The sequence below is a fragment of the Poecile atricapillus genome, chromosome 2 (genome assembly GCF_030490865.1).
Source record: "Poecile atricapillus isolate bPoeAtr1 chromosome 2, bPoeAtr1.hap1, whole genome shotgun sequence".
NCBI classification, from domain to species: domain Eukaryota; kingdom Metazoa; phylum Chordata; class Aves; order Passeriformes; family Paridae; genus Poecile; species Poecile atricapillus.
Window position 1 is genome coordinate 67,380,463 of NC_081250.1, and position 13,732 is coordinate 67,394,194.

The following is a 13,732-nucleotide window of genomic DNA, read 5'->3' on the forward strand; positions in this document are numbered from 1 at the left end:
TGCATGCTTTGTGCGAAAGGTACAGACCGGGCGGTGAGACAACAAAACACATCCGAGACAGGGTCCCGCTCTGGCTCCTGTTTCTTTTGCCGGTCCCCTGCCTTCGTGGCTTCCAATTTAACTTAAAATGGCACCAAGCAACTTTCTGGGTAGTTTGGGTTGGAAGGGACGGGAAAGATGATTCAGTTCCATCACCCCTACCGTGGGCAGGGACACCTTCCACCACAGCAGGTTGCTCAGAGCTCCCTCCAACCTGGCCTTGAACACTTCCAGGGATGAGGCATTCGCAGCTTCTCTGGGCAACCTGTTCCAATGCCTCACCTCCCTCACAGTAAAGAATTTAATCTCAGTATCTATTCTAACCCTACTCTCTCTCACTTTGAAGCCATTGCCCCTTGTCCTGTCACTCCAGGCTCTCGGGAAAAGTCCGTCTGCAGCCTGGCTGCTCCCTCCGGGCACTGAACCACCGCCCTGCTTAAGCCACCGCGCACTCAGCAGATGCACACCCAGCCCCTGCGGGGTCGGTGTCCGATCCGTGCCGGGGCTGCTCACACCCCGCGGGCACCGAGAGCGCCGGGCACAGCACCTGCGACAGCGGCCACCGCGGCCCCGGAAGCAGCTGCGCCGCCGGAGCCGGCGGACGTGACCTCACGGCACGGCCCCTTCCCGGCCCTCCTCGCCGCGTCTGGCAGCTCCGGTCGGCGGCAGAGGAGGAGGAGGAGGAGGAGGAGGAAGGCGGGCGGGAGGGATCCGGGATGCTGCCGGCGCAGCTCGGGCGCGCGCCGCGGCACCTGCTGGTGTGCGAGCGGGGCCACGCGCGCCACCCGCGCTCGCGGCACGCGGCGCACGTGCGGGACCACGCCTACAGCTGCCGCGTGAGTGGCGCGGGCCCGGGGCCTCGGCGGGATCCCCTCAGGGAGGCGGGGATGGGGAAGGGGAAGGATCGGAGCTGCCTGAGGCTCCCACGCCGCCCGTCCCCGGGGGTTCTGCCCGTCGGCCGCTCCAGGGGCGCGTTGCCGGGGCTTGGTGTTGTGCGGGGCTCCTCCGTCCTTGCCAGAGCCGGCCCGCGCGCCTCATTTGTGGGGAGGCGGAGAAAAAAAAGGCAAATTAGCCCCCCTCGTGTTTGTGGTCTCGCGGAGCATGGGAGAAACAAACTCTTTCCTTCCTCCAGGAGTGAAGGACCGGGCGGGCAGGAGGAGCAAGAGGGGTGAGCCGGTGGGACAGGTGATGGTGCCGATTTTAGGAGCTCTCTAGACACAGGCGCAGGGTCCAGTTTAGAAAGGAGACAGTGTTTATTCCGCTCAGGGTGCAAGGCGGAGGTTTCCACAAATCAAGCGCACCACCTATCAAAACTTTTGACTACATTTTACCAAACACAGGAATTAGTGTTCATTGGCTACAAGTTACATGGTTCTCTGATTAATTAGTATTCTATCTTCTGCTGGTTAATGAGTCTCCCATGCTAATTAATCCGCATGCTCAGTCCGTCTCTGCTTTGGGGTCGGTGGTCCGTGAGTCGGTGGCCGTGATCCCCACCTGCCGGAATTGCCTTTTATCCACTCGGAGCTGATTCAGCACAGTTGCTGGGTTTGTTAAGTTTCATTCTTATCTTGGGAGTTCTGCCAAATGTCCTTGTGGCCTGTAAATTCTGTGTTCTTTCTGCCCGCTATTAGTGGTACATCCTTCTCTCCAAGCATTGTTAAGCTCACCCTAGGTCTGAGATCACGGAAGCATGTCCAGCCCTAAACTTTAACAAAGAGGCCTGGACTTCACTTAGGGCTTGTTAGCTGTGCTGTTGTTTCATGGATAAAATCTCCCTTCTTGTTGAAAGTGTAAAAAGACCAAACATCAAAGAACATCCTTTCTTAAGAAAGTTTTTAGGTATTACACATTTTGCAGTAATCAGGCAGGACCCTGTTTCATAACCCCCTTCTCATTCCCTGTAACTTTGGGCTAATTGTTAACTGTTTCTGACTTTTGATACGTATTTTAGCAGCTAATCAGAACGTTTTCTACTAGTGTGGAAGGCAGCTCGTTTGACAGTCCTTACTTCTCTTGAATACTTGCCAAGGGAGGTACACACCTGTTCTCCAAGAGCTTTGGAAAAGAAGTTTTTTTGAGGGATGGAAGGAGGAGCAAGTGGACAGACCTTTATGCTACCTGGGAAGGTTCATACTTGCCCATGTTACCTTGTTTTACCTGGTCTGCCAGACTCAGGGTTCTCTTGGTCTGTGGAAAATGTACAGGAAGGGTTTTAAGCAAAAGATAAATTAAAGATTCTACTTTGGTCATTGCTTTTCCACTAAGATTACAGAAATTCTTAGCCTACGTTTTTAGTTACAACTGCTTCAACAAGTACTCCAGCAAGGGCTGAAGGAGGTGTCCCAGTGCAACATCAAGCTAAATGTATAATGATGTGAAACAAGATCTTCTGTTGGCTCATGCTGTGTGAGATCATGTATTTGCATAATACATCAAATACTATTGTATAGAAAAAAAAACAAAAGAAAAAAAAACCCAAACAAGCAAAAAATCAAAACCCAAACCACCAAATAATGCATTTGGTGTACCTACAGACTATGAAAATTGGTATATTATAATATTGATGTAATACTGATGTATTTCAAAGACAGTTCCCTGATATTATTTTTTTCCATCTCATTTTGATGTAATACACTGATATGTCTTTGAAAAGTAGAGGTTTTCTTTTGTATTTCTTGTTGTTTTGTTTGGTTGGGTTTTTTTCAGAACAGATTTTATGATGGGATTTACATTACAGCTATGTTCTTAATAGGTGTCTTTTTTGATCCCGGAATGTGGCATGCTACCTGAAGTGCTGAAAAGCACAATTGCAGATATTGGAGAGTACTACCTGGTGAGGAATTTACCCCTTCATGAATTGGTTGCTCATGAATTCATTGATGCTTTCGTGAAGAAAGGTAAGGAGGAAATCAGAACAGAACAAACGCAGTGGTAATGTACTTTTTTTATAGTGCAGTAAAATTGTAATAGTCCTATTATTATTCATTCTGAAAAGTGTTTTAAAGAAAGGGAAGGAAAAGTACTAAGCAAATTCTGCATGAATTTGTTTATATGCTTTTTTCTGCTTTGTCATGTGTGGTATTTGTTTACACCCACAGGGTCCGAAACTCCTGTGAGTGTTCCTTTTAAATTTCTCCCTATTCTATCTCAATTCTGAAAGCCAGCTTTCAAGAGGGCTTCCATGTATCTTCACACCTGTTTCTTCTACACTTCACCTTTATGCAGATTCCTGTAGAAATCTTTCTTCACCCTTTCTTGTTCCTTCATACTTCAACACAGGGCTGTGCTGAACTGTGTTTCACAGCAGGCAAGAGAAAAATATGCTTCCTTATTTTTTATTTTTCACTTAGAGAGCTGTGACAGCTCATCCTTACCCACTAAGAGCGCAGAGGATGCAAAGAAAGATACTTGCTGTTGCATAGTCAGACCATGCTGTTTTCATCTAGCAGAGCCTGTTGCCTTGAAAACTAAAGCCTTCTGATAATGTTTTCATAGTTCTAGTTACATTCCCATGAAAGTTCTGTAAACATAGGTTGTTTATCACACTCCTTCTAAGAAATGTCTTTTGATGGATGTTTTACATGACCAGTGTGCTTGGGAAGCTGGTAACTTAATTATCCAATCCTTGGTCTTTGTCGAGAATCTATAAATACTGGAGTCAGAGAATAAAAGTTGGTTCTTTCCTGTTCTAAGACTGAAAAGTGTTTATGTGAATCATTTTGTGTCCTTTAGTGACAAGAGCCCTCTCCTTTGGCTTATGATAGCTATTGTACCCTTCAGCTGATAGCCAGAGAGAAAAAAAATTTACAGAGAAAAGAGAGGAGAACAGAGAACATGTACATGAAACAGGAAAAGAAGAGATCCATAACTTGCTAAATGTGGGACTCTTTTCTTATTTCCTTTAATCTCATTAATGTTTCTTACGCCAGTAGTGTTATGGAAGCAATACAACATTTGTACACAGAGTTCACAGCATACGACACTTGTATTTTAAAAAACAAAATCGGTTAGTGGCAGATAATGTGACAAAATTATTTAGTAATGTGAGCATCTTCCACCTTGTCTTTGTGTGAACTGGTAATAAAAATACGTCTGAGAAGAAATTGGGTTTTCCATTTGCTGACTGGGGAGAGTCACAGGTGGAAGGAAAGAAAATGTTTTCATATTGGGGCATATTATTAACATCCCTATTATAGGTTCTTTAAAATATTGTCAGAACAGGGTTTATAGAAATAATAACAATGCCATTTTGCTTGAGAAGGTGGAAGAAAGTTGATGAAAACACAAGTGTGATTCAGATGGTGTTTCATGTTTGGCTGTCTTGAAGCGAATTTCTATCTTGTCATGTCTGTCTTTACAGACTGTGTAATCCTCATGTTTTTCTGCTTTACTGTTAAAGGTTCATGCTACGCACTTACCTATAAGACAAAAATTGATCAAGATAATACTGCAGCTCTGCTACCAAATGGTATGGAGGATTTGTTTTGGTTTAAGTAATACGTGTCAGTTGTGGTCTGGGTTGTTTCTATTTATTTTTACTTTTTTTTTAATTTGGAATGATGTAGACTGGAAAATAACACTTACTGTACTTGCCAACTTTGTTAGAAATATATGTGAATTTGAAAAAATACTAGTTTAACTCTTTTTTTCCATTCATACTGTTAAAATGTTTATTTAATCTAATGGAAATTAAAAAACAATAAAAATCAGCTTCGCTTATGTATAGTCAGATTGTCAGTGCTTCAAACATAATTGCAATTGCTACAGGGAATTATTTTTGTGAAAACATTGCATTCCAACTTCTTGTTTCCTACTGGTCTACCAGACCTCCTTGGGTCTGGTGCACCCAAGAGAGCACTAAGTTTCACATAGCACCATGGAGACAGCTGTTAAAGTTAAGTAGAGAAAGTGAGAATGTGAGTGTGTGGGTTAGACAGTTTTTTTGGGTCACCGGGTGAGAAAGTTAGAGTTCAAGGTTAAAGCTATTTTAGAGAATAAGAGACAAGATAGAGGAATTAGGGCGTTGTCGCACTCTCCTTATTCCTTCTTCATCTCCTTCTTCTAGGGATTTTTGGGTAATAATAAGTGATTCGATAGAAAATGCTGCGGTGCAGCACACAGGTGTCGGGTCATTGGGTCACCAAGCAAAATAACTTATTTGGCATTTGTTAATTGGACAAATAGACATATGAGAGACCTTAAAGAAGTTCTTCATTAGCCATTTTGCACCTCTCTATCTTAGTGTATGTAGCTCCTTGTACTCTCTATATATGTAATACAGATAAGGAAAGAATAAACAACCAAGTCCCAACACAAGTAAGTAGCCTCTCTCTTGTCTGTCGTAGTCCTGGGTAAAAGAACCCAAATAACAGTGTCACACTCCAGCAGGGTTAGATTGGATATTAGGAAAAAAAGTCTTTACTGTGAGGGTGGCAAAGTGCTGGAACAAGTTGCCCAGAGAAGTTGTGGTCCCCCGTCCCTGGAAATGTTAAAGGCCAGGTTGGATGGGGCTTTGAGGAACCTGGTCTAGTGGAAGGTGTTCCTGCCCATGGCAGGGTAGCTGGAACTGGGTGATTTTACTGTCCCTTCCAACCCAAACCCTTTGATGATTCTATGAGGATGCTGTGATTCCCTAGGAACTGTGTAACATGTTAAAAGTCTATTTCAAATGCATCACAGTTTTATGAGACAACATTGTAAAATGTCCAGCATCTCAGGTGAGAAAATGGAGCTATTTTGAGCTTCAATTACATTGTCTTATCTCTGTTTAAGAGTATATAAGATATAATAGAAATACAAACTGGTCTATTTGCCCTCTAGGCTAAGAAGCTGTAATATGACAGGTGCCCTTGAGGGCATGAGTAAATTCAGATTGTTCAGAAGAATTCTTTTATGCATCTGTTAGTGCAGTCCTGGCAAAATGGATACTTGATAGCGATGGAGTGTGTGTGATACAGGTGTTACAAGCAGTGCACAAGTACTGCAGAGACAGTGTTACAGTTCCTGGCTATGTCACTGTGAACTCTTCAGTCTTGTGTTCTGTGCTGTGCTGTTACTTGTGCAGTAGAACCCAAGGACTGTGGCAGAGAGCAAGCTGCTGTGTGAAGCTCTGTACCAAGCAGCAGCAGCCAGATCTGGGTTATGAGCACAGCAGCAGAGTTGTTCCAGCACGTATCAGCTCATGGCTAACCATAGTTTACTCAGTGTTAGTAGTCCCACTGGACTTGGAAGAGCTGCTTTTGTTTATTTAGTTGAGCAGTGCATGTTGAGCATGAATGTTTACTAAATCAGGCCCTTGTGCAATGTAGTGCTCAGCTATATGATGCAGCAAGTGCTGGAGGATGAGTGGAGGAAAGATGGAGACAATGAACTGAGTAGTACAGTAAAAAAGCTATGATTATCTCAGGAATAATGTTATGCTTTTCTTATTCTAGTTCACAAGACCTCTTTGATAAAAAAAAGAATGAGTTATAACCTTTTTTTTTTTAAGGATTAATGTGGTAATCCATTTAACTGGAACTAAGGAGTCTGCATTACATTAGTAATACCATTGATCCGAAGCTAACGTTGTGAAAGGTATACAGTTCTCAAAAGACTTCAAAGAGAACCAAATAGAAGATTACTTCTACTAAAATTTGTTTTGTTTATAGGTAAACTAATTCTGTCAGTGGATAAGGATACTTATGAGGAACTTGGGCTGCAAGGTCGTCCTTCTCAGTATTCAGGCAAAAAAGTAATGAGATATAGTAAGTATTTATATAAACAGGGCTTATTTAAGAAGCACCTTGTTAGGATGTTGAAACTTCCCTTTCACTAAAATTAAGTGAAATTAAAATTTCACTGAAATTGTTGTCTAGGTTATATTTTTCCAGATGCAAATACAATGACTGCCTGAAGAGAGAAAGTACTTTTTATCCAAGTAGTAAAGCAGCTTTAAGGACACAAATGCAGTACTCAATAAAATTTTAATTTCAGGTGTTCTCATTGTGGTGTTTCTACTGAAGTGATATGGGACTCAAGAATTTTTGCATACTCTGCATAGTGTCTATACTTTCTGATTTAAGTCAGAAAATTTTAAACTGATTAAGGAGGTATTTAAAATGTGTTCACTGTACAGAATCAGTGAAGAGCCTCACCCAAGACTGCGTGCTTGAAAGGGAGAATTGTACTATGTTTCGCACATTTAAAATGGTAATCTCCATGTACCAAGTACTTGAAAAACATAATTTTTTAATGGCTGCAGAGGAGACATCTTGAGTGTGAATTTTATTAATTTGTCTTTTAAGGAAATAAAAATACCCAAACATGAACACTGTACATCTCAAATATATGGGAACTTGCAGCAGCTGAGAGGTATAGTTACATAAAAACTTTAGGAAGGGAAACTTGTCATCTCTAATAAGTGTTTTGGCAATATGGGACATCATTTTACCATTCTGATCATAAGAATGTATCATGAAATTTCCATTTGAAAAATAAATATAACTTATCCATGGGACAATTCACCTAGGAAAAACCAACCTATTGAAAAAGTGTCATTGCTGTATACATGACTTTTGTTGTTAGAAATTCTAGTTTATGTTTTTATTTTTACTAGTAGCTTGCCTAACTACCAAGATATTTTTAAGGCACTGTTCAGGGACTTATGTCAGTGCCATTTCAAGAGGAATCTGTCCCTCTAGTCACTAGGAAGCAGTTCCAGATTATATCAAAATAAGGACAGCAGGAGGCAAATATTTATTTATATAATGGGGAATTGTATTTGCATAATCAAATTCTTTATAAAGATTCTGTAGCTGTAAAGAGGAAGTTTAATGATCTTTGGTTTCCTTGTGCTCTCCTAATTTAATAATAAAATTTATTTCAACTGGATACCAATAGCTATTGTGCATTTTTTGCAGTTATCACTATTGACTTGACTGATGCTGGCTTTCACCCTGAGAGCAAAAAACATAACAGAGTGCTTTGGGCCTTGAAAGAAAAGAAACCTTTAGAATTTGACTTCCTACTGGCTTGGTATAATACAGGTAATAAAAACTAAATGTAAAACTAAAATACAACTGCCATGATGTCCAAATATTTTTAGTTTACTTATTTTTCTATTGATTGTCCAAATACATTTTCAGTGGAGGGAAAAGTTATATTAAGATGTGTATAGGTGGGATTTTTTGTTTGTTTATTTGTTTGGGGTGGGGAGGATGTTACTTCCTGTGCACAGAACATCTCAGTTCAGGAACACAGCAGTGATTCATAGGAGATAATTTCCTTTCTCTATGTTACCCAGGCTTTCTGGCAAAACTTTGCCTATTTGATCGTGCTGCCTCTTCTTTATAAATTTGTGACATACCTAACTATTATCAATAATATTTTTTTTGTTTTTTTTTTATTTTTATTAATACACATAAGTTATGTATCTAGTCACATACTTGGGATGGGGAACTTTGATTTCCTGAGTAGTTACAGGACGTGTTCAGATTCCCTGTTTACATGTTGTGCCATGCACCCAGATACACCGAGTGCTGTTTGATCACTTTATTCTTAAGTTTTATTATTTGTTTGAGGTTGGAACCAAATAAAAGGTTGCTATAAGAAATTGTACTGTTTCAAATAATCTTCCAGTATTTGTTTATCTACTGTTTTCTAATTACACTACTTTTTTCTTCTGGTCTCAAGTATTCTTCCTCCTCTAAGGGAAATTTTTCCAAGTCCCCCATTGTCTGTATTACCTCAGAACAGGCTGTATGTGGGGATATGTAGCATTTGCATAGAACTGATGAAAACTGCAAGTGTCTGTACTGAAAAACATGGTTTTCTTCATCACAGATGTGTAGCTTTTGGTGTTGTTTTGCTTTGAGTCTCCACACTAGGGAGAAGGGATATTAGAAAGGTCCCTGACAGTGCTTTCCCATCTCCTCTTTATATTGTTCATTTTTCCTGGCTCCTCAAGGCCAAGTCTGAGAAGGAGTTAACTGATCTGAGAAATGGAAGCTGGTTACAAGCTCCTTTAGGAGTGTCCCATGTTTCACTTTATTCCTTCATGTTTCCCTCCCCCTTTCTAAGTACAATCATATGACAAGGATGCTTCCTTGTTTGTCATGCAGAAATTGTTTAAAGGCTTGCAATTCCCGTCCTTGTAATCTTCAGGAAAGAGTCACAGTGAAGGCTGTTGCTACCATAAATGGTGACATAAATCCAGCTGAGGTGGCAGATCTTCACGCTCAGCTTGCTTGGATTTATTGATCCTGGACAGAGAGCAAAACGCCTCTAGGGCCACTATTTTTCTTATGTTTGTTGCTGCTGCCCATGTTAACAGTGTTCAGGGAGAATAGCATGTTTTTTCCTCACTTTCCTACCTCCCTAAAACAGGTCAGGTCAATAATTTCCTGAATATAGAATTAAATCTGAATGCCTTTCTGTGCAAGAATCTTGACCTCATAGCACACAAAAGACTATTAGTTCCTTAGTACTGACAAAAATAAAACTTTTATAGGTTTTTATTAATAGATACGAGACATTGTGTAGATTTTGCTGTAAGGAAAAAAGGAGCTGTGTTTTGTCAAGAGAATTCGTATCCTCTGAACATTCTGCTTTCAGCCTTCCTGCTGATAACTGGTGTTTCTTGCTATGGCCAGCAATGTAGGATTTTTGGTTTTCATACCCAATTTTCCCACATTGTGGTTTTGGCACCAAGAAGAACAGGAAAAGGGAATATAGAGCATCTCATGTCTTTAATGACAGAGGCAATACAATCTTTTTTCTATTGCTGTCATTTCTATCACAATTTTACGTGTTTATTGGATGAAATTCAGTGGCCTCTGAAAAGCTTTGATGATGTGCCTGCTTGCTGTTAACATAGAAAGCTGTGCTGTAGCTAGAGGAATTGTTCTGTTAGGGTCTTGACTGTAGTTTTTGAGATTTCCTGCATTTAGGGCTATAGCTGAGGCTCCCACATGCAGCAGAATGTAAAATGTATGATTTTCTGAATTTTACTAGGAATTCTAAGGCAACATTATATGTTCTTTGAACCTGTTGGGCTAACAAATGCCAATAGAATGTAAGGAAGATCATCTCTTCTGGCACTATTCAGACTTAAATATATGTATGTAAAAATACTAAATTAAGAAGAATTCAGTGACTGCCTGTCTTTGTCACTGTGCCCTTTGGAATAACCTTTTTTTTTTTTTTTTTTTGAAGAGGAAGCTCTAAAAAAAAAGATGAGCTCAACCCTCCTTTTTCTACTTCTTCAAATGATTGTCCTTGATGACATAAATATGGCTGATACACTTTAGGCAGTCCATATTTTCTGACAGAATATTTTACATATAGTATTCCACAGTGTGTTCTACCCTATTCTAGAATTTCTGCTGTTTACACATGCCTTTCCTGTGGTATTTAGATATTGCTCTGCACTTCAGACTTTTCATGAGTAAGGCATTATTTCTTGGTCTCCTAGACACCCATTTTTACTTTTTGAAAATAGCACACATTTTCTGGAATTTGAAATTTAGGATAGTTTATCCCATGTCAATTACCTTCCTCCTTCAAAAGCAAGTTGGTCATATCTCTGAATTTAAAATATGCCTGCTTAGGTTAGTTTTTTAGTCTAGGTACCTGCTGTTTTGGATCTCTTACTAGTACTTTCCCACAAGTCCATCAAGGTATGTTTAACTCTTATAGCCATACTGCATTTGAAGGGTTATCCAGGAGTGGGGGGTGGGGGTGAGTTTTAGGGAAGTGACATTTGTGATGTATTTTTACTTCTTTACCTTCTTTCCTCTCTCTTCAGTCCTTATGCTCCAGATTCTTCTGTAATTTCTCCTGACATCATTGATAAATCTGTTCTAAAACCTAATATCACATGCTCACTTTTCCATTATTCAGGGGAAATGCTGTTCAGAGATGATGTTCCTGCTCCATTTTATCTGTTCCTTTTCAGGAGCACTCTGAGTTCCTCTTGTTAAAAAGCTCATTTTATTACCCACGCAGTTAATTCTGCTTGAATTTTCTATTGGCAAATCTACGCTTTGTAGTTAGCAAATTTACTGACCTGTACTAAGTTGCTGAATCTTGCACTAACTTTTATTTCCAAGAACATAAGGAAGCTGAAGATTCTAAGGTTTTGCCAGGGATTAAAAGCACACAAGCAGTTTCACACTGCATTTTTTTGTTTATACACAAATGTTTCATGTATTCACTGCTTCTTTTGTTTAGCAGTTTCATAACAGCTGTTTGTGGTACTGTGTTAAGGTGCAGAGGGATCAACACTGATGTCATACTTTTCAAAAAACCAAATACAGGCCCTGAAGCCAAAAATAACATTCAGCACCTTAAGGGACTTGCAGTGTCCAGTGTTACAAAGTAATGATCTGCAAGGAAAACCGGAGGAGTCCTGCAGTACAGAGGAGCTGTTTGAATGGCTGGGTGCTGTCTTGAATCAAGTCAGCTTGTAAGTATTTGAATTTGTTTGATCTTTAAGCATGTTTTAAGTAAAGGAAGACACAATTTACTTTAAGAAATAGTTGAATAATAATTAAGACAGAGAGTGTTTTGTAAGTGGGAGTCTTTTATGCAGTTAAATGTTGTAAGTCTTGAATTACTTTATCTGTGTTTTTAGGAGTACCCATATGTACTGAATTGGGCTGGGATAATTTTCTTCGTAGTAACTGGTGTGGTGCTGTGCTTTGGATCTGTGACCAAGAGTGTTGATAACAGGGGATGTTTTAGCTGTTGATGGGCCGGGCTTGCACAGTCTGAAGGCCCTTTTCTGTCTCTCCTACAGCCCTGCCAGTGAGGAGGCTGGGGGTGGGCAGGAGGCTGGGAGAGAACCCAGCCAGCACAGAAAACTCCAGCTGAGCAGAGAAATATCCCACACCATGGGTTATGGTCACATGCTCAGCAGCAAAAGCTGTGGCAAGGATGGTTGAGAAATGTTTGGAGTTCCAGCATTTGTCTTCCCAAGTCAGTTGGAAGCCCTGCCTTCCTGGAGATGGCTGCATGTCTGCTGCCCATGGGAAATATTAAATCCTTTACATGCTTTGCTTTCATTTGGAACTTTTCCTCTGCTTATTAAATTGTCTTTATCTCAACCCATGCATTTTCTTCCATTACCCTTTCAGTTCCAGGTGAGAGTGAGGGAGGGAGCAGCTGTGTGGTGTTTGGGTGCTTACAGGATTAATCCACAGCACCATGAGATCTTTTGTATTGATTGCTTGGTCATTGGTTACTTTGGCATTAATTTAGATGTTATACATAGATCCTATTTGTTCGGTACAAGTTTTGATTACTAAGACATCCTATAGAATATTTAAGACATATTTATTTCAGATGCTTTATTTTTTTTTTTCCTCCCAGAGACAACAAATCCTCCAGCTTCTTATCAACCTATTGCTGCCCTGAGCCCAACACAGTGGTGGAAAAAGCTTTTTTATGCACAATCACAGGCTTTATAATTCCTGAGAAGATCATTCAGTTATTGGAGCAGCTGTGGTAAGGGCTGACAGGATAACATTTACTATAACACTTGTACTCAAAACTTCGTATTTGAAATCACTTTTAAATACTTTTCAGTTGGAAATAAATAGCTAAATATATAAATGAAGACTTTTTTTTTAATTAGGAAATGAGCTGGAAGCTTGACATCAGTATTAAAAAATTACAAATTATAATTTTATAATTTACAATTATAGAAGTATAAAAAATAAAACAATTTTGGATGCCTCAAATCTGAAAAAGCCTGCCATGTATTCTAGTTATGACTTTGGTTTTTATCTGAATTTCTAAGAAACTGTGGCTGTATGGTACTCCTACATCTTTAAAATGTAGAATGGATAATATCTGGCTTTGATTATTCATAATCTATTTCCTCTCTGGTGGTAAAAGTATTTGTGTCAAGCATAGCCTTAGACTACATTACTTCCTCCAATGTCTTTTTTCTTCTCTGATAGCAATTGTTCTCATTAAATGTTCAATTTTCTGAAAGACAGTGCATCCTGTAGCAAAGTCAGAATTGCTGCTTTACAACTTAGAACCTTTTCTAATTGCTACAACTTGCGGATTTGCCATGTATAAAACTGTGGTAGGAATAAGAGATAGTCAGTCTTACTTTTTTCTTTAAGCTTTTCTGAGTATTTTCTTTCGAGATTATTTATTATGGACTAAACTTTCTAACTGTTAATAAATTTTCACTAAAGTGTGTCTTTGATTATTTTACTTTATACTGTAGACTTGAATGTGCTACCTATTCCGTTATAATCACTGATTATCTTGTCTTCTTGCTTGCAGTTGCTATTTTGGTGAACCAAAACTGGCGTATTGGCTGACCTTAACTGTGCATGGCTTTGCAGACAGCCCTGTCTCCTGGAGAGAAAGTGAACATGGTTTCCACAAAGGAGGAGAGAACTTGTACAACTTTGTCATTTTTAGAAATCTGGACTACTGGCTTCAGATGGCTGTAGGAGCTCATGATGATTGTCCTCCATAAAGCTACGTCCACAGAAGAAGTTCTCTAATAATCCCTTGTTACTGACAGAAAACTAATAAAATATTTTTTATACAGGTAGTTCTATAACAGATTAAGTACTAAGCGACTGTTCTTATTTTTGTTATTCGTAGCCAATGGAAGGAATGGATTTTTGTTTTTCACTGTCATACAATGCCCTCTGAAAAACTTCACAAAACTTCACAGCTTTCA

The 13,732-nt window shown here is 39.8% G+C and overlaps 1 protein-coding gene across 5 annotated transcripts; it reads left to right on the forward strand.

The window, feature by feature from the left end:
• The first annotated feature begins 747 nt into the window (after positions 1-747).
• On the forward strand, positions 748-13,620 carry RPP40 (ribonuclease P/MRP subunit p40). 5 transcript variants are annotated; one of them, XM_058833355.1, is made up of 9 exons: positions 765-875; positions 2,308-2,448; positions 2,795-2,939; positions 4,442-4,510; positions 6,693-6,788; positions 7,944-8,069; positions 11,290-11,488; positions 12,394-12,528; positions 13,324-13,620. In XM_058833355.1, exons 3-9 carry the CDS (start codon positions 2,822-2,824, stop codon positions 13,520-13,522), a joined length of 942 nt encoding a protein of 313 aa, XP_058689338.1. In that variant the 5' UTR covers positions 765-875; positions 2,308-2,448; positions 2,795-2,821; the 3' UTR covers positions 13,523-13,620. The 5 variants fall into 5 exon arrangements, with proteins under 5 accessions (XP_058689334.1, XP_058689337.1, XP_058689336.1 ...); XM_058833351.1 differs by lacking the exon at positions 2,308-2,448 and having other exon boundaries at positions 748-875; XM_058833354.1 differs by lacking the exons at positions 2,308-2,448; positions 6,693-6,788 and having other exon boundaries at positions 748-875.
• The last annotated feature ends 112 nt before the right edge of the window (positions 13,621-13,732 follow it).